Consider the following 26,015-nt stretch of genomic DNA (forward strand, 5'->3'; position numbering starts at 1 on the left):
CCAGGGACTACTTTCACCACTGTGTCCAGCACAGACGCGCAGTGCTGCAGCTGAGGTGAAGGAGGCTGACCTGGAGCTGGAGGCTGCAGAGAACAACATCAGTCAACAAACTACATCAGGAACAGGAATCATGACAGACTCCGAATGAAGGCTATTCTGTCTGATCACTAGGGTGTTGCTAGGCATGTTAAGGGTGGTTGCTATTGCCTTGCAAGGCAGTTACTAGAGTGTTCTGATTGGTTGACAGGCAATTAATAGAAATCTCAGGGTGTTTGGTATTGCTTTGCAAGGTAGTTTCTAAACAGCTACTAGAGTGTTCTGATGGCTTGCTGGGCAGCGCATGGGAGGGAAGACCTTGGCGGGAGACAGTGCCAGGTATTCCTTGGCGATCTCGAGCAGGAAGTCGGGGTTGAGCTTCTCAAAGTACTCGACGCTGAGAGGCAGACCCTGCAGGGCGGAGAAATGTGTGTCCACTGTGTCGTTTAACAAGTTGGTCGCTTCGTCTGGGGGCCGGCGCTTTTTCACAGCCAGCAGCGCTCGCAGATACAGCAACTCCTAACACACACAAACACACGTTAAACCAACCTTAAAATATCTATTCATCATGTGCTTTAATATGTCACGTGCTAAATAATCGGTTCACTAATGTCTTGTGCGGTTTAATTCCTCAGTTAAAGCTTAAAATAAAAGAGAAATGTTTTTTTAAGGGTTTTTGTTTAATTTTTACTAAATTCTGTTCCTCTACTGTTCCTGACAGCTGTTTTTTGCTTAGCAGAAGTGCATTTGTGTAAATGTGTGCTAAACTGCCCGACAAGGGCCTCAGTTTGTGTAAACAGGCCCTGTAACGTACTTTGGATGACTTTAACAGGTAAACACAGCATAAGTGGATTAATACTGTTGAATATGAGTCAAAAGATAAACAGTCTACAAAAAACACTTTTCTTTATCTCTTACTTCATTCTGTGAAAGGAATTCTGGAAAGAGTCTGTGCAACATTGTTCGAGAGCTCATGTTGATTTTTAAAGTAAGACATTGTCATTTAAATGCTCTCTCACCCCTGATTTGCCAATGGACTGCTGGATCTCTGTGAGGAACTCCAGCTGCTGTTCTGCATCCTCTAAGTGTCCCTCCATGAGCTGACACCTGATGATACCTGCACAAACAACAAACCAAAAACAATGCTCTTTTCGGCTATTTTAATGCTCTTTCTAGTAATCCATTTTAAACGTTTAAAAATATATATGTCAAGTATCCTAGACAAAGATGTTTTAGTATTATTTAGGCTATATAATATTCTAGTATTTATTTATATTTTAAAAGAGCTTTATTTTTATGTTTTCAGATTTCAGTAGTTTTGTTTTGTGCTTTTGTAAATATTATTAGTTTTTGAATATTTCAATTTACCTTCATTTTTATTTCAGATTTAGTAATTGTAGTAGTTCAAGCTAAATAAAATCAGTTATCTGATATTCATATTTATTTTATTTAAGATTTATTTCAATTACTTAAAACAATCCTTGATAGTTTCAGGTTTCTACACATTTTCCGTTTTCTACACATTTTCCATTCTAAAACTCCATATTTTTCCTGACTCAAATTTCTAAACCTCTCTTTTCAGAGCATATTTAACATAAATAGTTCATACAGCATTATTTTAAGCATTGCATTTGTTATATAGTACAGTCATCTGAAAATATTCGTATTTTCTCAGGTTTTTTCATTGGTTTTCTAGAAGTGATGACATGCTTACAAAACTAAAATGTTTTATAACCTGCATATATTCACCTCTGACACACCGGTTTGATGTTGAAAGTACAAAAAAAAAGTACAGTTTGATTTAGATTGTTTGCTCATTTATCTGTTGCTGTGAAGTTCAAAAGAGACTTGCTTATGGTAAAAGACAGAGTTTGCGTAATACAAATGTGTGCCTTGAATTTATTCAATTGTGTTTAACAATCCCTGAAGGATCACTAAACTTTTGCCATGAAAACACTCTGCTTTTTTTTTTTTTTTTTTGAAATTCTTAATTTGATATTTTTAGAAAACTGAATAGGGTCAATCAATAGTCTGTAAACAAATATTTTCCCATACTTATCCAGACCTGGAAATGACTCCCAAATGACTGACAAATCCCATACTTTTCCAAACTGTGTAGGAACCCTGTGTTTAGATGTTTTAGTTAACACTGGTCTTAGATAATCCTCTGATTAAGTTATTAGAAGTTGAAACATTCTTTAATAGATGGTTTGATTTGAATCGCTCACTTTAGTTACATGCATGTGCAAATCATGTTCCGAGGCACAATGCGAATGCAGGATCTTGAGTGGCATTGCTTTTATGACATGATGGCAACAGCAAAGATAAAAGATATTCCTAAAACTCAACATTTAAAATCTGAATAAAATTTATTCCATTTATAGTTCATTAGTGTAAGTGTAGGCTGTAATTGCCAATTTGTAACTTAATATAGAATATGCAGTCACAGATGTGCATTGATTAACCTTTTTTTATGACAACTCTGAATGTGACCCATGCACTTATTTTATAGTTTATATAAGTATTAATTTATTTTTCCTTATGGCTTTCAAACTGCTCTCACCCATCACAGCAGGGACGCTGCTCTCATCGAGAGTCATTGCTGTCTTGTACCATTTCATGGCGTCTTTCACCCTTCCCAGCAGAACCAGTTGGTAGCCCATCTCTGTGGCCAGCTCAGAGTCGCCCGAGGCCTGTGTAAACGCCCGCTCCACCATCCTGTGAGTGTGCTGAAGAATCTTCTCAGCTCTTCCACACTGCAGAGTGATCAAATATTCACAATATTACATCTACCTGCAGCATCACTTATTTTGTCCTACGGGAACTTTACACAAAATGTGAATTTCCCATTGAATGATTAAGGCATTTATAGCACTTTACAATGTACTATTGTACATTGATTATTGTTTTACTTCTACACATGCCAGATGTCAGAAGGTCATTGTGAATTGTTTCATGTCTTGCAGCATGTCTTTTCTCCTTAGATGTCTTCTAATGTCATATAAAGGAGTGAATCACATTTATATGAAGTTTATATATAACAGCGTGCGGCAAAAGCCAGCTGGTGTGTGATTCGAAGGATCCTAACATTCAAGTGAAAATGAATATCCATTGTCCATCCTTATGGACATTATTGTCCTTTTCAGTTTTGTTTTTTTGATAACTTTTCCTGTGTTAATGCTAACTGCATAAAATTTGGCACAGGTGTGTGTTTTTATTGGAATTTTACAATTTCACCGCCATTTTCTTAAAAAAAATCTTTTTTGCACTAGCTACACAAAACACTCCCACTCAGCGCCTTTTGGACAAAAACGTCCCCATTGAAACCCATTAAAACTGCAATTTTTAATCCCAGGGCCATTTAACTATAAAATGATGCAATCTTTGTTAAGAGGCTTTCATTCGGTTGGCAAGGCTTCAAATTTTAAATTTTTACTATTTTCTTATCAGATGGTGCCATTATTCCAGGTTTGGCCTATAAAACAAATATCGCTTTATTCCTGTTTTCTGCTTCGGCATATTATAGAGCCAATTGGATAAATTGTGCAACGATAATTGTGTTGTTGTGTTGGTATGGATGTCAGAGTGTGGTTTGTATGTGTGTAATAAAAAAAAGTGTGAGTATATGTGTTTGTGTGCTTGTAATATTTGAGAGAGAAAAACTCAATTGTGAATCTAAAATCCAATCACTGTGTGCACCAGTGGAGTTTTGCTGGTACCCAATGGGGAAAATCTGTTACTGCGCCCAAACAAACTCTTACCGAAAGCTCATTTTTTAGGATATCATCCTCAAATTTGGAACACAACTTGTTTAGATTTATGGCTTTGAATTTATATCAGTTTTAGAGTTCAACATGTTTCATAAAATATATATTTGATATAAAATAACGATAATAATGTTCATAAATAATTTACATAAACTTAAACCTCTATACAAAATTTTTGGTTTGACTTTTTACACTTGTTTAACTTCAGCAATAATCTGCCAAGGGTCCTCTTTAAAATGAGACCAAACTTAAGTCTTTGCTCCCAAGCCTAACATTTTATGACAGTTTTTTGACATGGACATTTTTGTCCACTTTGTAGCTATGTGTAACTTTTTTTTTTTGTTAATGTTAACTGCATGAATTTTGGCACAGGTGTGTATTTGTATTGTAATTTTACTATTTCACCCCCATTTCTTTTAAAAAATCTTTTTTGCACTAGGTTCACAAAATACTTCCCTCTCAGCGCCTTTTGGACAAAAATGGCCCCATTGAAACCCATTAAAACTGCAATTTTTAATCTCAGGGCCATTCAACTATAAAATGATGCAATCTTTGTTAAGAGGCTTTCATTCTGTTGGCAAGGCTTCAAAATTAAAATGTTTACTATTTTTTATCAGATGGTGCCATTTTTTGGGGTTTGGCCTATAAAACAAATATCGCTTTATTCCTGTTTTTTGCTTCGGCATATTATAGAGCCAATTGGATAAATGATGCAACGATATCTGTGTGGGTGTGTTGGTATGGATGTCAGAGTGTGGTTAGTATGTGTGTTATAAAAAAAATATGTGTGTGTGTGCATGTGTGTGTTTGTAATATTGAGAGAGAAAAACTCAACGGCAAATAACAAATCCAATCACTGTGTGCACCAATGGAGTTTTGCTGGCACCCAAACAAACTCTTACCGAAAGCTCATTTTTTGAGATATCATCCTCAAATTTGGAACACAATTTATTTAGATTTATGGCTTTGATTTTCTTGCCGTTTTAGAATTAAACTTTATTTATAAAATATATGTTTTGTACAAAATAATTTCATAAACGTATACCTATATAACTTTTTTGGGGGATTTACTTATTATAATTGTTTTACTTCAGCAATAATCTGCCAAGGGTCTTCTTTAAAATGATACCAAACTCAAGTCTGTGCTCCCAAGCTTCACATTTTTATGACAGTTTTTAAACACGGACATTTTTGTCCACTGTGTACCTATGTGTAACTTTTTTTAATTGATGCACAAGTGATATTAAAGTGGTGATGACTTTAATCTGTTTGTGTAGTTGAGTGTCCTTGGAGAATCTGAGTATTACCACTCGAGTGAACGCTAAAGACATCCTGTAGAAGAGCTCTGGGTTGTTCAGTTCTTGAATGTCCAGATTACTGATCAGATTTGATAGTTGGTTTACAGACTGTAAAAAGAGAAAGAAAATGAATGACAATTATTAAATAAAATAAATAAAAATAAAAACATGCACTACTGGGTAGGCAAGATGTTTGAATCTTACCGACCCACAAAGGCTACATTTATTTGATGAAAAATACAATCAGATCAGTACTACTGTGAAATATTGTTACAATTTAAAATAACTCTTTTCTATTTTTATATTTTTTTTAAATATGTAATTTATTCCTTTGATGTAAAGCTGAATTTTCAGCATCATAACGCCAGTCTTCAGTGTCACATGATCCTTCTGAAATCATTCTAATATGCTGATTGGTGCTGATAATTATCATGTGAAATCCATGAAACATCGTGTTCTTAGGATATTTTTGATGAATACAAAGTTCAAAAGAACAGCATTTACTTGAAACAGAGAATTTTGTCATCTTATTTTTATTATGTTTTTACGGTCACTTTTTATTTATTGCCTTCGTATTGAATAAAAGTATTAATTTCTGTCTTCTTTTTTTTTTTTTAATCTAACTGACCCAAAACATTTGAATGGCATTGTATATAATGTATTTCCTAATGCATAATCAAATTCACAAAATATGGTTCACAAATGAAATGGTTCGATACGGTATATACACAAATGTTGACTGATTTATCGTTTACAAATTAAATACAATACAAGTTAAATCTGCATTTGTAAAAATCACACATTTGTGAACACCATAATTTATATCAAACCTCATTAAGTATCCGTCTCTGCTTTCATCTTTCTCTTTCATTTTTCCCACCGCATTCAAGCAAAAACCTACATTAAACACTTCACTAATAGAAAGTTACAGGCCTGTCTCTCTCCTCCCATTCATAGCAAAAACACTTGAACGAGATGTTTTCAACCAGGTATCATCTTTCCTTTCAAAGAACCAGCTGGTTTTACTCAACCGAGGCTGCTTTGCTGTCAGTTACGGAAGTTTTATGGATTGCAAAAGCTGATTCCAAATCATCAGTTCTTTCTGCTAGATCTGCAGCTTTCGACACTGTTAATCATCAGGCATCACTGGAACTCCACTTTGCTAGTTTGAAAATTACCTAACAGGTAGGTTGTACAAGGTTGCCTGGAGAGGGGAGGCATCCAAAACACATCACCTGATCACCGGGGTACCTCAGGTATCAGTTCTCGGACCTCTCCTCTTCTCCATATTATACACTACATCACTTGGACCCATTATACAGGCTCATGGTTTCTCCTACCATTGCTATGCTGATGACACACAACTCTACTTTTCATTTCAACCAGACGATCACATGGTAGCTGCGTGGATCTCAGACTGCCTGGCGGACGTCTCGGCATGAATTAAAAAACATCACCTACAACTCAACCGAGCAAAGACAGAGTTTCTCGTCTTCCCAGAAACCCTGTCAGTACAGCACAACTTTATCATCCAGCTAGGTTCATCAACAAAAATACCCTCAACTTCAGCCAAGAACCAGCTGACCTTCAAAGACCACATTGATACTACAGCACGATCATGCAGGGTTGCACATTATCAGTGCAACATCATAAAGATCAGGCTCTTCTTAACTGAGCATGCAACACAACTTCTCATCCAGGACTCCAGGCCCTTGTCATTTCTAGGCTGGCCTACTGCAATGCTTTTCTGGCTGGATTTCCAACATGTGCAATCAAACCCATATAAATGATCCAGAATGCAGTGGCTTGACAGTGACTCTTCTGAGCAATGTATCCTTTATGAAGGACTTAAGCCACATTGAAATGTGATGACTAGAAAGGAACACAATTCAAAGCAATGCTCTCTTTAATTACAATCCACTGAATAGGTATTTGTGAATCATACTGAGACTAACTATAAATGACGCTTCTGGCATTTGATCTGTGTAAACACACGTATGTTGGTAATGTCATACCTCTGCAATGTCTCCTTCCCTGCAGAGAGAGTGCAGGGCCAGCATCCTCAGAGCCTCCAGGTTATTTTTATCTCGTTGGAGAAGCCTGAAAAATTGAGAAGATGAAAGAATCAGGAAATTTAAACTAAAGTATGTTAATGTCTTTAAACAGATATTCTGAGACATGCATTCATGTCTTTATATAAAGCAAATTTTACTGAACATTTAGATATACATTTTGAATAATCATTACTTTATTCTGAAATTAACACCACATTGTTAAACATCTTTGCCTGTTTATTTTATTTGACTTTTTAGTAACTCACACACAGCATCTGCTTTATTCAGACTGATGTGCCTGTCATCTGTTTTTATTGCAGGAGAAATCCATTATATTGTTTTCATGTAACAATAAAAACATTTGACAGCCATTTTTGGCGTTAGAGTTGTTAAGTGCAATTAATTTCTTTGAATCAGTTCAAACTGTCAATTTCAGTGAATAATTTCAAAGCAAATATGTTTGTTTATGTCACTCAAATCAATAGGTGTGGAAGTTCTTGCATGGGATTTTTATGTATTCAAATGTTTTAATAAAAATATACATAGGTAAGTATAGCCGTTTATTACTACTTGTTATATTCATGCATTTAAATGATAATGATTAAACATCATTCTTTCGATTCTTTCATTAATTTAGTGTAAAACAGTGTGGAAAACATGCCTTGATTATTTAATTTATTACATTAAACATTTAGATTTATCTTACAAACTGTTCTAAATTTAGATCAATTTGGCTATAATGACTGTGTAGTTTAAATATTTTACACTTCGAGGGACCATAATCACTCTTTTAAGCCATTTCAGAGCAAAAACATAAAGTAGCTTGACACAATCCAGCTCCAACTGAGAGAACTGGTTTTCACACAGACCCTTTGAGGTCTCGCCCGTGGAGTTCATTCGTACAGCTCTTAGTGATCAGCCTAAAAGACCCTTTTATTCTGTCGCTCACTGGCTCTCATCCTACAGGGTAAGAGAAACAATGATCCAGTCTCTCTGTACAGATCCGTGGAATCTCATCTAATTTCCATTTGCACTTGAATGCAGCTCACCTCTGAATGTCTTTGAGAGCTTTTGGAGTGCATTTAAAAAGCATTAAGATTACCCGAACCATAAAAACAGCAACATCTAATAAGATGAAGATCTGCGATGTTAAGAATGGATTCTTACCTCTGAGCGGCATCAACAGTTTGTTCCCAGTCCTGTAGAGTCAACAACAGCTTCATCTTCTTGACCAGGGCAGGAAGAAAGGACGGGTAACTCACAATCACCTGGTTAATGGTCTCTAAAGCACCAGAATAATTCTGACGAAATTCATAATATTGTACCTGACAGAAAGACACAATTAGAACATTACAAAACAAAACCTTTTGCAAAAAATATTGCATTTGTTGTACTGCCTTTAATTTATGCACAATTTTTTTTTTACATATATATATATACAGTATATATTTTGTCATACAAATAGACACAATGTAAAAAAACACGTCACGTTTAAGTTGTAAACCTTATGAAAAATGTAAATCAAAAATGTGCACACATCTTATAAGTGAACATCAATCTGTAAATTTCTGTATGCTGAATTATTAAATGGTCTAAATTATTAAATTGTTAAGAATTACCTTCCCCATCAGAGCAAAAATTTCACTTTTCTCCTTCAGGGCCTCGTCAAAGTATTTCCCAGACTTCTTGGCATCTTTATTCGATCGCAAATCAATCCAGCCTTTCAGAACAATTCCCTTCAAAACAATGATCCCAATATTAAATAAACGGCTAAATAAGTGATAAAAAATAAGTTTTTATTAATTTTTATTTCATTTCTAATTATTTTAGTACATCAAGTTAAACTATATAAAATTGCTGAATTACATTTTTTTATATTTTATTTTATGTCAGTTAACGTTCATTATACTTCAAGTAACAAATATGTGTTTTTTTAATGTTTTTATTTTCAGGCCCCCTGAAGTTTTACTTAAACCATCATTTAGTGTTTTATAATCACCATGACTGAATGGGCCAAGTTTCACCCAAAATGCATCTTGATGCTATCAGACTTATGCCACTGACCACTATGATACTGGCAACTTGATCAGTCTTTTCCCATCATGAAAAGCTCCCTCAGCAGAAATCTTTAGGGCGGATACATTAGAAAAGTTCACCTCTTTAGAGCCGTTGGAGATCTTGATCATTCTGTCCACATACTCTCTGGCTTTGTCATTACGGCCCAGAAGCCACAGTAGCATGCCAGCGTAATACAGAGCTTTAGGACTCGCTGTTTTCCTCTCCTCCTTCACCCTTCCATCCAAATCCTGAATGACATCACGATCTGCAGGCAAGTCAAGTTTTTGTCATTATTTATTCATTCTCATGTCTTTGCAACCCAGTATGCAAATATTTTCCCATGCAACACAAATGATTTTAAAGAAACAAGATGCAATAGACCTACCAGGGTTTGGTCTTCTCTTGTGGGCATAAACCATAGCCATGAGCACACAGAGAGAGACGTCTCCTCTCGCCTTCAGTTGCTCCAGCTCCTGAATAGCATCCAACACTTGATCTGCAACAATAAAAATAACAAAGGAACATTAGGGTATATTAGACCATTTCGCAAGATGACAAATAAAGACAGTGTTGGGGGGTTTACATGATCAATTACTTTTTCCGAGTAGCTAGTTAAGTAACGCATTACTTTCAAATTTATAACAAAATATCTGAGTTACCTTTCAAATAAGTAACACAAATTACTTTGTTTTCTTATTTATAACAGCTTTCCTGTCCCCATGTGGAGAGAAATCTGGAGTGAAGTTGCAGAGGCATTTGTGTGTGAACATGACGCTTATTATAGTTCTAGACTAAATGTGAACATACATTTACTCTCATCACACTTGCACAGATTCAGTATTCCTCCAAATGAATAAAAACAGTGAAATGCAAACTCAGAATATTACGCAAATCTCAGAATAAATACACAAATATACTTTATGTATTTAATCTCACTTTATTAACCAATGTCTTTGCTGCTGACCATCGATTATTTCATTCAACCATAAGAATAAGAAAAAATGACTTTAAATATCATTTGCTGAAGTAAGAGTCTGCGTCCGAAATCACATACTCTCTTGAGTAGGTACTTATTTTGAATAAGTAATTACTTCACAACCGCTAATAATTATGTGCTATCTAGTATGAACGTGTGTAATATAAATGTAATCTGGACTACTAAATTTGCCATGTTGCCCTTATAATATGGCCAAGTCAGTTGTATTTTTGGCTTTTACATTTGGCAAAAATAAATAAATTAATAAATAATGCACTAGGCGTTAGCCTACTTTCCATAAAAAAAGTAACCTAAGTAACGCAATTAGCTACTTTTTAGGGAGTAGAGCAATATTGTATTGCATACTTTTAAAAGTAACTTTCCCCATCACTGAAAAAGATAGTAAACGGTGGGTTTTCCTCACCTTGCATGATCAGCCCATAAGCATGGAGGAATGTGAAGATTGGATCATGACTGAATTTCCGTTGAGCTTCACTGGAAACATCTACAACATGACTGGAGTATTTTTCCTGGCAGTAGTATAAGATCAAGGCCTGAAATTGGCAATAAATTCAGCAGGGTTAACTGAAAATATCAGCTTACATTAATGCGAAGCTGATTAGTTGAATCAATGACAATAAAACTGAATTTTGCTCAGTCCTACTATGCATTACATTTTAATTATCCTAATATATCGACAAAGCATATATTATTAAACACGATTTTAAAGATAAAAATCAATTATCAATTTATTAAAATATTACATATAATGCACACTGCAAACTTAATTATAAAGCATACTGTATTATATTTTATACATAATTTTCTAAGACCTCTAATTTATTAATATGATCAAAAGTTCGCTAAAAAAACCCGTTGCATATAAATTACTACATGCCATCTGTCGATTGATTGATAGTTTAATACGCTGATTTATACAAGTAAAAGCCTCTTAATATACAGTAATTGTAAAATCTTCCCTCTTCAGCTCGTGGTTCACGTGTATTTATTTAGTGAAATCTTTTTTAAAAAAATGATTACGTAAATGTAGGAATAACTTTTATATTGTTAATATTTCAAGATGAACAACTTTACCTGATAATCCATACATAATTTTTTTTAAATCATTAAAATGTCAGTATCAAATATGATCCATCAGGCTTTTGAGGAACGTATATTTGTTCATCTCTCAATTATCATTACATTATAGAGTATGTTTTGCCAACACACTAAAAACTAGAACTTTGATTAAAAAAATGAAGCATTTTAACTTCATCTTACTAAGACATGTTATTGGGTGATACAATCACAACTGATATTTATATGCATTTTACAGAATGTAAGTAGCCTTCTATACTGTTAAAAAGATCTCATTGATTCATATTACATAGAACAATCAGAATTTCATCTTACTTTTGGCCATATGAATAACAACAACTGCTCCCAATTTTATATTTTTGCTCAGTTTTGGAATAAAATTGAGGAGTTTTTTCTTTTCGAGTATGAGCTCCATATTCTCTATCAAGATATACGAGCCATTACAGACTGATGCATCAAATATGATACAAAACATGAAGCACACGCAGTTTCTTCTTTTCTAACATATTTTGCCTAAAGGCTCAATAAACTGTTCCAATAAAAATATAATTTTCTGACTATTATTTCATATGGCCGTTTTTTTCCGATTTCTAATCAAAATGTATGAAACAAATGCTTCAGTGAGAATTTTGTTTTAATTGGTATTTTTCCCCATCCCTTCTAGAAAGTAACGTTATTTCTACAAAACATGTTCATGCTCAGCTGCATTATTATTATTATGAGTGCTATGCGACCGTATTTCATGACTTACAAGCGTGCACTGCTCGTCATCAACACCCGCCATAATGTCACACACTGCAACTGTCAAAACAACCCTGAAAATATACAAGAGAGATGGGATTTTCCACAACGATACTGTCAGAGATTATTTCTATCCCGTTTTCGCCATCTTTGCCAGTGGAGGCATCATAGTAACCAAACAAACTCCGCTGTTTCCGCTTGGAAACTAGGAAGTGACGAGTGGCGTAATTCCTCTTATCACCACAGGCGCCACACTCTCTCTCTCATCTTTATTTGTAGCTCAGATAGACTACGTGAGTAGAATATTGCTTTTATGATCATTCATATGACGTTTCCAACGTCAAAAGATTTAAAAAGGCAGCAACTGCACTTAAGGTTTTAAGTTTAAATAGATGTTATTTATTTATTTATTGTGTCCCTCTGGGAATACGGTATAACTTCTCCACACTTCTTATATTTACCACAAGATGGCGGCCCACTCCATTACATTTCTTCAACAAGTGTGACGCTGCATGATTTGAACCCTTTGAAATAAATAACGACTACAGTTTAAATGGTGGAAAACCGCGTGTTGTTAATAAATTCTATAATAGTTCAAATATATGTTCTATTTGTAATAGGTTGAACTCTGTCTTTTCGTTTTGAGCATGGGAGTTTGACTGGTGAATGTGCCGTTGTGCGTTTAAAAACTGTAAAGAGATAAAACATGATATCCTGTATTTTTATGATCAGATTATTTTCATAAACAACATAAAGAACCAGGTGTTTTAAATTGTATTAAAGATAGGTGAAAAAAAAAACATGCACAAGACAAAAGCCATAGTCATTCAATCATAATACCTATCCTGTTATGCATTGTAATATTTACAGTTTACCATTTCTATGAGAAGAACAGCAACAAGTGAGAGAGAGAGAGAGTGCCAGAGGTCACAAGAGTAGCCTACTGGAGTTTTAGTATGTGTATCCATAATCTTTTAAGTCTGTTCACTTGGATGATCACCTGACATACCTCGTTCACTGAGATGCTGGCTGCTTTTGCATTGTTCTGCATGTAAAAGTGAGGCTGGACTGTTTTGAATAGATGCAAACTGTGCTACTTCTGCTTTGGTCACTTCAGTCTCTGGATCTCTCAGCTGAATGTGCCTCACCATATCACATGACTGGACTGTGGTATAGGAGAAGATTGTTGGTGTTTGTATCTTTCATAACCCATTCATCTCTCTGGGCACATACATATATGACATCACTATATAATTGTTTTTATTAAACTCATAAAAGACAAAAGAGAATTCTCAGAATACTGGATTCTAAACTCCACAGCATTTTCACTCAATTCATATGAATTAGTTTTATGATCTCTTTATGAACTTTTTTAAGCGTCAAAGTGGTAGTTGCGTAGCTGTCAATGGAGGGACAGAAAGCTCTCAGATTTCATCTAGAAGATCTTCATTTGTTTTCCGAAGATGAACGACATGAGGCTGAGTTATGACAGAATTGTAATTTTTTGGGTGAACTAACGCTTTAACCTCACTTTTTGAATAAAGATATTTATTTCTTAAAAAAAAAAAAAAAGAACAGAAGGCCTATATATGATATCTAATGTTTTAAATAGCCTAATGCGCAATATTTATGACTCGTAAATATCTAGATATGCATACATGTTTGACAGGTTGATATATGATGGGTCATGTGTGTGAGTAATTTCATGAATTTTCATACGTTTGACTCCTGTTGTCCAGTTTTCATTGTCCGCAGAGCATGTGATATGGAAATGTGCTCAGATCCTCATCAGTGTTAATGATGATGAGACTCAGTTTGAGCTCATTGATCGTGAAAGCCAGCGCAGGTCTGTCTAAAGCAGCTGAGAACAGCACTGTGACCTGGACACCGGCGTCCCAAGCCCTGATCCCAGCCGAAACACACAGGGCCGTGTCCTGTCCTAAAGGGGGCCTTTCCCCGGCCTGTCCGATAACATTCCATACACACACTGACAGATAATCATTATCAGCAGTCAAACACACAGTGATCAGGCTGCTGTCACCACATGCTGTCTAGCTAGTGATACTTGTAGTTTTCTCAGGTGAAATTGTGAGTTAAACTCGAGAAAAAATACGTTTTGTATCTGCAAGGATGCACTAAATTGATCAAAAGTGACAGTAAAGGCAGTTATAATGTTACAAAAGATTTCTATTTAAAATAAATGCTGTTCTTTTGAATTTTCATTCACCAGTCCACTCATCAAAAATTCCTGAAAATAAAGAAATGAATAAATATTATATTAAGCAGCACAGCTGTTTTCAACACGGAAGATTTGAATAATGGCTGCTGAAAATTCAGCTTTGCATCACGGGAATAAATTACATTTTAAAATATATTAACAGAAAACAGCATTTTAAACTGTAAAAAAAAAAAAAGGTGCAATTTCTACAGTATTTTTGTTCAAATACATGCAGCTTTGGTGACATATTAAAAATGTTACTATTAAAATAATAGCATATTTATATTATTTACTGTATATTATACTATAATATCCTATGCTGTCAGATCGATTGATTGCATAGAACATAAACGTCTGCAAATATATGTATAAGCAACCGGGGAAACCTGTGACTTTTTTTTCATAACGTATAGTAGGCTACGTTTCCATCCTATTTTTATGCGATAGCTACTCCAAAATTCACATAAAATATGTGGATGGAAGAAGAGTGAGAAGGTTAGCTGCTGGTGAAGATGTTGCACTTTCATGACCTTTAACACGTTTACGCCAATATATACAATTACTCAGACAGCCCTGGCTCTGATCAATAGCATATGAGTGCTCTTAGACATTTACAACAGCTACTTAAAGAACATTCTCAAACCTTCTGACAGTAAGTCTGGTGGTTAGAGGCTCCTCTCGGCTCCATTTGCTGGATGTGTCTTGATGTATTGTGGTTTTCCTGTAGTTATCCTGATCAATAAATCTGGTGGCGTCCACATGACACATTGTAAGTGTATCAAAGAGTTTCATAGGCCTTTTAATAAATAAAAGCGACAATAAGTATTTAAATGGATAATTGAATATGTTCAATAAATCTTTAATGTCTAGGATTGACATGCATCAGTCATAAGCATCAGTCTGCTTTCTGAGCAACTTTGCAACTGCAGTTTGTCTGTTTGCTGAACACTTCAAGCGTCACTAAATGTTTTACATATGTCAACTATGTTAGCATTTTCTGCAGTAAATACATGAATACGTTCTAGGTAAGTTTAGGTGTTATGCTTTAGAACCAACACTTTGTATGTTCGGAATTTAATAAGGAACATTTTAAACAGGTTCATGCTACGCTATTATCTCGTGACATTGCATGTGTGTGTCGAACCCTTCTCATCTTGTAAATAAATACATTTCTTTTGCATTTTCAATTCAGTGCTGTTCAATTTAACTGCCCCACAACATCAGTAATAGACTTGGAGTAATGATACTGAAAATTCAGCTTTGCATCACAGAAATAAATTACATTTTAAAGGGGCCTCATGTAGAATTCAGAAACCCTTGTTATTAGCGACACCGGTGGCCGTTAAGTGAACTGCAGCAGCTTATCGCTCACACCTGTGCACACGTAACATACAAGAGACTGAAAGTGATTTAATGCACTGATATACTCACAGCAAAGTTCCTTTTCATTCTTTGCTCAGAAATAAAAAAAGTAGTAAGAAGAAGCAGTGATATGCTGTTAACAAACATCCAGACAACATCAACACGGATGAGAGCGACATTTCGATGAATATGTAAATATGTGCTGTGAACTTTCCGTAATAAAAAAATAAACACAACACAAACGTCAGCGGTGAGAAAACAGGAGTTCAAAAAGCATCTGATCATAGAGATGTGGATGTTTGAACCAGCTGTGCGATTCACCGGCATCATGACGACAGATGAGGTTATTCAAACTACACTGTTGTGTTACTTCTTGATAGTTTGATTTTTAAGTATATTTGAGACTATAGACTATATAGATCTGGCTATGTGAGACTGTAGTTTCAACTAAGGTTTTCTTTGCATGACACATTGACATTACAATACAGAATGGCTCTTTTCGTCATTATCCTGAACATTGTATAAGCATTAATTCCATGTGTCATAACGGAAGAGAGGCTCTCGGGAGCGTGAACGTCAAATACATTGGATTTTGCCGGCGAAACTGTCTCGAGTCCTTCACATACAAATCAATACAGGCTTTCATAGATAACCTAGGAATTTGGGAAGGTCTCGTTTTTAAGTTTCATTACAAGCTGTTCACACATTAGCAATGCAAAAAGCAATTAATACGTGACATGTCTTACATATAGCCCCTTTAAAAAATATATTCACATAGAAAAGTTATTTTAATTGTAATATTATTTCACAATATTACTGTTTTTAATGTATTTTTAATTATATAAATGCAGCCTTGGTGAGCAAAAGATACTTCTTTCAAAAACATAAAAAAAATTACTTTTAAAATTATACTATTAGTAGACCTATATTCATATAGATTATATTGGTATATATTATAATATACTGTATCATATTATTAGTCAACTTTTCCACGTGTACAAGGAAGACAAAACCAATTATGATTCATTATGCAAATAAATGTAAGAAAGAAGATCAAACACAATACATTATTATGATGAGATGAGCATTCTAAAAATAGAAGTTCACAGGGGATTTTCAAAACTTTTCAAACATTTTCTTAAAAAGTAAATGTTTACAAACCAAATTTCATAGCACAGCTCAAACTGAAATGATTGACAACCTAAAGTTTGCTTGACATACACTAATAGTTTTAGAGATTTAGAACAAGCCCTAACCAGAAACACTGAAGGAATAGAGCGCAGTTCTGCCTTGCAAACACTGTAACTACATAAACGTACGTGATGTTGCGTTACTAAGCAACAGCGCAAGAGAAACTGCAGCATCACTTCTGGGACCAGAGCTTCCTGGTTACGGGCCAATCACGAGGCTATTACAGAAGCCATTAGCTTCTGCAAATATACTGACTCGACCCACTACACCATCTGTGTGCGGGTCATTTCAGAGCCTGAGTGGAAGTGTCTTATGAGGAAACGTCTGGGATTTGGGACATGCTTAATTGTGTTTTTCTTAAATTATTTAGTTATTGTCTTACTGATGGGTTCAAATGAGAGCAGTATGTGAATCTAACTGAATTATTCTGCATTATCTAAAATGACCATTAGTGGAAAACGGAAATAAACACCACAAATGACACGATAATAACCGGGTGTGGTGAAAAACGAGAACACTGAGGGAGTTTTATTGAATAACCAGAAAATGGCAAGATCTTTATTCCTTTATGCTAGGCTTGGGGATTGAGTCATCTTCAAATAAAAGCTCATCCCAGATCTCATATTAATAATTAATCAAATATTAATAGATTCATCTGGAAGCTTCTGAGCAATAGATTGTCTTGATGGTCAATTTGAATGTATTTTTTGCCTAAATGTACTCTTCAATATTTGTGTTGGCTAATGAATCCTGCATTAAAATAAATTTTTTGAAGTTTAAATTTTTTTTTTATATATATATATATATATATATATATATATATATATATATATATATATATATATATATATATATATATATATATATATATATATATATATATATATATATATATATATATATAATCATGATTCTGGGACTTTTCTTTAAATATTATTATTATTATTATTATTATTATTATTATTATTATTATTTTTTTGTTTTCCTGATTGGATCATGTCAGATTAATAATAATAATAATTATTATTATTATTATATTTTTATTATGGTTTTTATTAATACATATTTTTTATTTATAATCTTAATAAATAGGCTATTATATTTGTTCATTTATTAATAAATATACAATTATTATTTATTTTATAATAATTATTAATCTGACATGATTCAATCAAGAAAACAAAAAATATATTTTGGGGCTCCTTTTGCCTGAATTACTGCAGCATTGCGGCATGGCATGGAGTCGATCAGTCTGTGGCACTGCTCAGGTGTTATGAGAGCCCAGGTTGCTCTGATAGTGGCCTTCAGCTCTTCTGCATTGTTGGGTCTGGCGTATCGCATCTTCCTCTTCACAATACCCTATAGATTTTCTATAGGGTTAAGGTCAGGAGAGTTTGCTGGCCAATTAAGAACAGGAATACCATGGTCCTTAAACCAGGTACTGGTAGCTTTGGCACTGTGTGCAGGTGCCAAGTCCTGTTGGAAAATGAAATCTGCATCTCCATAAAGTCGGTCAGCATCAGGAAGCATGAAGTGCTCTAAAACTTCCTGGTTGACGGCTGCGTTGACCTTGGACCTCAGAAAACACAGTGGACCAACACTAGCATATGACATGGCACCCCAAACCATCACTGACTGTGGAAACTTTACACTGGACTTCAAGCAACGTGGATTCTGTGCATCTCCTCTCTTCCTCCAGACTCTGCGACCTTGATTTCCAAAGGAAATGCAAAATTTACTTTCATCAGATAACATAACTTTGGACCACTCAGCAGCAGTCCAGTCCTTTTTGTCTTTAGCCCAGGCGAGACGCTTCTGACGCTGTGTCTTGTTCAAGAGTGGCTTGACACAAGGAATGCGACAGCTGAAACCCATGTCTTGCATACGTATGTTCGTGGTGGCTCTTGAAGCACTGACTCCAGCTGCAGTCCACTCTTTGTGAATCTCCCCCACATTTTTGAATGGGATTTGTTTCACAATCCTTTCCAGGGTGCGGTTATCCCTATTGCTTGTACACTTTTTTTCTACCACATCTTTTCCTTCCCTTCGCCTCTCTATTAATGTGATTGGACACAGAGCTCTGTGAACAGCCAGCCTCTTTAACAATGACCTTTTGTGTCTTGCCCTCCTTGTGCAAGATGTCAATGGTCGTCTTTTGGACAGCTGTCAAGTCAGCAGTCTTCCCCATGATTGTGTAGCCTACAGAACTAGACTGAGAGACCATTTAAAGGCCTTTGCAGGTGTTTTGAGTTAATTAGCTGATTAGAGTGTGGCACCAGGTGTCTTCAATATTGAACCTTTTCACAATATTCTAATTTTCTGAGATACTGATTTTGGGGTTTTCATTAGTTGTCAGTTATAATCATCAAAATTAAAAGGAATGAACACTTGAAATATATCAGTCTGTGTGTAATGAATGAATATACTATCCAAATTTCACTTTTTGAATGGAATTACTGAAATAAATCAACTTTTGGATGATATTCTAATTATATGACCAGCACCTGTATATATATATATATATATATATATATATATATATATATATATATATATATACAAATCTGACATGATCCAATCAAGAAAACCAAAATATAAAATTTGCTACTCAGCCTGCAAATCAAACAGAAGCATTAGATGGTTATATGTGCAGTCAGATACATGCTGCTCACAGACAAAAGCTCTGAGGAAAACAAAAAGAAGCAGTTTCACATAAAAGCTCATTAGCAGAGAAACGGTGGTGTTCTGCGGAAGTGGATCTCGGCTAATGTTGATTGTGGTGGAGTTGAAATGGACAGGACTGAAGTTACAGGAGCTCTAATGTGCTCCTAATTAGAGCGGACAGTCACTCGAGACCATAAAACATCTCTCTCTCCCTGAGAAACATTACTCTGTGTTTACGAACAGACATACGTAGATGCTGTAAAATGTGAACACATTTAGAGGAATCATCACTTAGCAAACGGCACTGTTGCCAAGAAGATTCAAAATGTTAATGTGAGAAGAGTCGAGACTTTTTAAACTTGATTTTTACAGTTTTTCCACACATTTGAAAACTCTTTTGAGTAAAAGTAATATTTTGAAATTTATTCCTGTGATGCAAAAAGTTAAATTAAAAAATCTTAATTATTTCAAACCTTTGTGTGAGTGTGTGTATTTTTGGTGTCTCATAAATAACACACTTCACTTACTCAAATACTCAAAATACACATACTCAAAAGTTGTGCATTGTTTAGCTTTTATTTTAGTATTAATTAATATTTTGAATTAAGGCGGGCATACACAGTGCGATGTCTGTGCGATTTCAGCAAGGTAGGCTACCTACTCACACTGAACGAGTAAATCGCATGCGATGTAAAGCCAAAGCTCAGGATTTATGTGCTCACACTGTACGGTTCGAACGTCGAATATTACATAGAAGCTTAGCCTACTCCTCGAGTAATAATAAAATAATAATATAATTATATGCCTATAATTCATTGTAATCTCTAAATGTTTTAGACAATTTTCAATGAGGATCCTCATTGAAAATTATCTTAACATTTAGGTCGATTACAATGAATTATAGGCATATCATTATATTAACAGTCTATAATATGTCCGAACACTGCAATAATTGGTCATCAATGAAAATTAAAAACAGGTTTATTTCAAAAACATTGTTTGACAAATTAATAAAAGAGGCACGGTGCTACATCACAGCCTGGAAGACGTGGGTAATAACTGGACAAACTGGAGGTAAGCAACAGTAATTTGAGGTAAGCAACAGTAATTTGAGGTAAGCAACAGTAATTTGTAGCTAGTTTGAAATAAAGAACTTAAAGAGAGAACTTAAAGAACTCTGTTCGTTTTTTTTTTCTTTTCTGCAGATTGAAATGGTTAAAATCTGTTTTCGCACAGGCGCAGTGAGGGAAAAAACACTGAGTTTAGGGCAATCGGTTCGTAGCTCTGCTTCAACTGTGCGATATACGTAGTCATGAGGAGCGACCAAAATTTCTGACATGCCAGAAATTCATCCGACCATCCGATTGCGGATCGGGAGAGGTTGATCGCCTCTCCTCTCTCCCTGTACACTGCACCAACACGGCACGACAAACGACACACGACAAAGCTGAAAATCGTCCCGACCCGAAAAAGAGTCGCACAAGTCAGAATTCATCTCAAAATCGGACGAAGTTCACACAGTGTATGCCCGCCTTTATTTTTATTTTTAGTTTTCATGTTTGTAGGGAGGGGGGCATGGTTCAGCGAGGTCTGCAACGGGAGAGAGAGGCAGGAGCGTGTGTAAGTAGGTCAAGTGCAAATGACAAACACCTGTGTCTTGTTTCAGTAATTGGCATGGAGAGACAGGAAAAAAGCCACCATGAAATGGATACAGAGAAAGAAAGAGACTGGACTGGGACTTTGTGTGTGTGTCTGAGAACTGTGGACTGTAAACCCAAGTGCTGCAGTGAAAGAGTTGATTTATTGTTATGTGCGCATGCAGAGCGCAACATTTTTTTTGTGATTTCTTGGAATTACTTTAATAAAATGCACCAGTCTCAGTCAGCTGACCCCATCTTCTTCCTCCCTCACTCTGAAGTCATCACACTGGTGCCGAAACCCAGGAGGAAGAAGATCCGCCGTTGCTATCATGCAATCCCCGTCAGGTTCGTCATTTGGACGCTCCATAACGCCTGCCGCAGATGGCTGATGGCCAAGGGAAGTGACGTCAAACAAATTATTGTCAAAGTGGTGCTGGAGCAGCTGGAGCGCGGCTGCCAAAGAAGACAGTGCAAAGGGTCCAGTGCCACCGCCCGACGACGCTGGACCAGGCCATCCAACTGGCGGAGGACCAGATAGTGGCGTGCCCCGGGGTCGGCGAAACTCTAGTTTCTGTCTCTCTCTCTCCCCCTTCCCTTTCTCTCTTCCTCTTCATATAGGCCCGTTCCTGCACCAAGAACCCGAGAGGCAGTTCCCGTCTCGTGGTCAGCCCAGACGGACGAGCCCGAGTCCAACCTCAGCTCCGGTTCCTCCGTTCTCTCCATGCCAATTCCTTGACCCATCTCCTGCCATTAGGGCGGCGGGGAAGTCTGGGCTGGCCTGTTTGCGTTGTGAGGACCCAGGACACTTTGTGGATCGGTGTCCGATGATGGAGGTCGGGACACTGATCCAGGATGACGTCCCACAGGCTGCCCCAGATCAAGCTGGGTTGTACCAAGAACCCGTGAGTATTAAGACAGGTACCTATCCGGCTTTGGTGGATTCAGGATGCAACCAAACCTCCATCAATCAAAGCCTGGTACAACCAGAGGCATTGGATAAGAGCCGCATGGTTAAGGTGCACGGGGGATGTGGTGAATTATCCCTTAATGTCAGCTGTTATTCAATTTCGGGGGCAAAAGCATAGTGTGGAGGTTGCAGTTAGCCCGCACCTCAGACATGCGCTAATTTTGGGGACAAATTGGCCCGCTTTAAGTCAGTTATTGGGGCATTTATGTGTGGATCCAGGGGAACAGAGCGCTGTTGAGAGGCTAACCCTCACAGAGAGGGATGATTTTCCCCTGGAACAGTCCCAGGATGAGACATTAAAAATTTAATTTGAACAGGTCCGTGCCATCGACGGACAGCTTCTCCAACCAGATCGGTCGGTTTCCTTTCCTTATTTTGCAATTTTAAAAGATAGACAAAGCAGGATACAACTCAACTGTTAGTACCAAAAAGCCTTCGGGAAATGCTTTTCCAGGCGGCTCACTGTAATGCCATGGCAGGACATTTGGGACAAGCAGCGACACTAAATGACACGAATTTTTTGGCCGGGCATTCACGAGAACGTGTTTAGGTCCTCTCATGCAGATCCCCTTCGAGAGAGCTGGAATGGACCTCATCGGGCCGTTAGAACGATCTGCATGGGGGCATCGCTTTGTATTAGTCTTGTCATGCAACACGATACCCTGAGGCAGTTGCACTCCGCAACATTTCCACAAAATGCATAGTGGATGCACTGTTTCGTTTAATCGCCTGACTGGGGATCCCGAAAGAGATTCTCACTGAACAAGACACAGGTGTTTGTCATTTGCACTTAACCTACTTACACACCGCTCGTCTCCTGCCTCTCTGTCCCGTTGCAGACCTCGTTGAACCACGCCTCCCAAAAAATTAATATAGTTATATTTTTTAGTTATTTTAATATGTGCTTTTGTCATTTTTCTATTTTTATTTAAAAATGGCTTTTAGGGTTTCATTTATTTTTATTTCAGTTTATTTCATTTAGGTTTTCATTTATGGCAGTTAATAATTTTAGTGCTTCAAATTGACATTAACATATACAATTTTCGTTTAATTTACATTTTTCAATTTTAGCTTTCTTTTAATTAACATAAATTTTTCATAATTTTAGGATACATTTACATGACAACAATGTACTAAAAACCAAAAAGTTCATGTGGATCTGCGTAAACAGTTAAAATTGCTATATTCTCCTGCCAGGGCAGTAGTTGGTGATGTCACTTTGTAAGTAGCACTATGCGCATATAGACTGAACATGTCATACACGTGCATGACGTCACCGTTTACACAAATTTGTGTTTTTGTAGTTTATACAGAGACGATAACAGTATCGATTTCAGAGACTTACTTTTAAAAGTTTGCGTTTTCAGGACCCCAAAACACTGTTGTGTAAATGAATGGCCAAAACGCATAAAAAAGTTTCTGTTTTTAGTTAGGGCCGTAAAAATGGAAACTACTGGCCTGGCATGCGTAATACAGCGTTTTTAGGCGGTTCCGCAGACCCGTGTGAACGGATTGTTTTGACAACATTGTCTTCAGTATGCGAAAAATTCTAAGGGAAAACGTTTTCGTTTTAAGTACATCGTTGTTGTGTAAATATACCCTCAGTCAACGATGAAAAACGAAGCAAGGAATGCAAAATTCTAGTCTTTAGGGAACAAAGTAGACATAAAAAAAATCACAATAGTCACAATGGTGCTTAATAGTTCACACCAAATTTCATAAAACAAAAATAGGAAAAATACACAAGAGTTGTAGGAGGTCTGAGGTATGTGATGAGTTTATTCTTTTAGCTTAAAGAACCCTCGCATGCAGTTTGACTCACAGACTACAAGCATGATGCATATAAAAGCTATTGATTTATGTTGTATGCTATTTTGATATTTGTTTCATATAAATTCGTAATATACCTAGACTTCATTTTCTCAATACATGTCACATTCACATGGAGCAGTTACGGTGTTTATGTGGAACATACGAGTCTCTTACATGAAAAGAAATGTAATGATAATGTTCAGAACTATAAAAATGTAAACAAATACACGCTATCCCGTCAGTCTTCAGTCATTGAGATGCATGTCAAATAAACATTGATAACAGAAATATAAAACTAGAATCAATCACTCCTTCATAGGTGAAATATGCAGTAAACAAAAACAGTGCACATAAATACAGTATTTCTCATGTTATATATATATAAATAAAATGCATAATACAAATAAAAATGTCATATTTCAGCCTGAACAATCAAAATGATTATATTTCCCATATAACTTAATCATAATTTTGTTATTTTATTTGAGTTTTTATGATGCATATCCTTTTACTTTACACCTTTCACATTCCCTATATAGATTATAATTCATAATTTTTAATTATATAACATTGCATATTCCTACAAAATATTTACACATATGAAGGACCATTTTTGAGAGAAATTTTTAAAAATGCAAAGACGAGAATGCTTTAAGATGAAGTTTTGGCTTACGACGCGGTCTAGAACAACTAACTACCTGACCAAATCTGACTTCATATACAAAAATGCAGAAGTGAAGAGGGTGGGCATATATCTCTAAACAGTTCATTTAAGCGGTTTCAAGTGCAATATCAGTGAGACAGGAACAGGAAAGGCTGAAATCAGACAGGTTTCACAGTTCAGTATGTGATAGAAGTCTTGAGGTTTTATGGAAAGTGTTTGCTACAAGCTCTGAACCGAGGCAGGCGTAAGGAAAGGCACGTGTGCGAATGGCTTTCTAGCGTGTTGAAGAGAGACCTGAGAGGCACTGAGCCATTCTGAAATACTGAAAAGTTGGGAACTTGTACGCTTACAGGTGAGATTTCATGCAACTATAATTACACCTGTACTGACGGCAACAGTTGTGGAAATACATCAACTCTGTCTCAAGTAACATAGGACAAACAAATTGCACATTCGCTTAAAAACAAAAACAAACATGAGTAAATGCAAACTTCTAGTAAAAAACAAAAATCATTGAATAAATGGAAGCGTGTCATTTCTGCAGCAATAAGGAGCACCAAACATTCCCGTTCATTTCAGTGGAAGTTGATCAGCAGGTGCATGAATCACTAGAAGTTTGCAAGTGTGCGTGACATCTTGACAATAGCAGCACACCCTTCACTAGTGCTATATTAGATGAAGAAAGATGCTTTTTGCTCCCATAACTGTGTAGTAGTTACAACAGTGACTAACTGCTAAAGTAGAGAAACTGAACCATGCACAATCAATGGCCTGTTTGGAGCAGATGGGACAACATTTTTCTAGTAAATAGAGTGGTGCAGGTATGACCCAGAAGACTAATACGCCAGTGGTTCCCTTGAGAGTTTCCTGAGGTTTTTCAGTTTATGAGTAAACAAATGGTACATTTACATAAAAACTGTGTACTGAAAAAAGTTTTTTACTTTGCTTTTTTCACGTACAAACGTCAACATTGTCAAAACGATCTGCAAACACAATGATCCGCGAGAACGACAAAAAAAAAAAAAAAAACGCTGTATTTTGCTACCAGGCCAGTCGGTGGCGATGTAAAGAAACACTACATGCCTATAGACTGAACACTTAATACTCAATGCATGAGTTTTCACAAGCTCGCGCGTTACATGGGGACGATAACGATATCATTTTAAAAGCTTGCACTTTAAAAACATGTTTTCAAAAGATTTTTAGGCCCCCAAATCGTTGTTGTTGTGTAAATGTACGGCCAAAACACGTAAAAAGTTTTCCATTTTTAGCTGAAAACGGTGTCGTGTAAACAGTCACTTTACGATACTTGACGATACTACGATACTTGGACGTTTTGTTCTACAACATAAACTGCGCACACTCACACCCCATCCGCTCTTAACTGAAGTAGTTACTAATTAGAAAAAATGTGTGTCTAGTTTACGCTATAGAACAAAACCTCCAAGTATTGTCAAGTTATGTTTACC

General features: G+C 36.1%; 1 protein-coding gene across 2 annotated transcripts in view; it reads right to left on the bottom strand.

The window, feature by feature from the left end:
• ttc21b (tetratricopeptide repeat domain 21B) overlaps window positions 1–13,150 on the bottom strand; it is a 26,662-nt gene extending 13,512 nt beyond the window's left edge. The window contains exons 1-13 of one of the 2 annotated variants that reach the window (XM_077215814.1): window positions 13,038–13,150; window positions 12,039–12,102; window positions 10,614–10,743; window positions 9,599–9,709; window positions 9,312–9,478; window positions 8,775–8,891; window positions 8,323–8,480; window positions 7,117–7,201; window positions 5,111–5,209; window positions 2,600–2,792; window positions 1,056–1,153; window positions 355–555; window positions 1–83 (exon numbers count right to left, since the gene is read on the bottom strand). The exon at window positions 1–83 is cut by the window's left edge and continues 47 nt beyond it. In XM_077215814.1, the coding sequence (XP_077071929.1) occupies window positions 1–83; window positions 355–555; window positions 1,056–1,153; window positions 2,600–2,792; window positions 5,111–5,209; window positions 7,117–7,201; window positions 8,323–8,480; window positions 8,775–8,891; window positions 9,312–9,478; window positions 9,599–9,709; window positions 10,614–10,743; window positions 12,039–12,071 (1,475 nt within the window). In that variant the 5' untranslated portion in view covers window positions 12,072–12,102; window positions 13,038–13,150. Of the gene's footprint in view, window positions 84–354; window positions 556–1,055; window positions 1,154–2,599; window positions 2,793–5,110; window positions 5,210–7,116; window positions 7,202–8,322; window positions 8,481–8,774; window positions 8,892–9,311; window positions 9,479–9,598; window positions 9,710–10,613; window positions 10,744–12,038; window positions 12,236–13,037 lie in introns of those variants that run through there. The other variant, XM_077215813.1, reaches the window with a different exon arrangement.
• Between the last annotated feature and the right edge of the window lie 12,865 nt (window positions 13,151–26,015).

The sequence above is a fragment of the Siphateles boraxobius genome, unplaced genomic scaffold (genome assembly GCF_051911475.1).
Source record: "Siphateles boraxobius isolate OS27281-9 unplaced genomic scaffold, OSU_SipBor_1 7, whole genome shotgun sequence".
Lineage (NCBI taxonomy): Eukaryota > Metazoa > Chordata > Actinopteri > Cypriniformes > Leuciscidae > Siphateles > Siphateles boraxobius.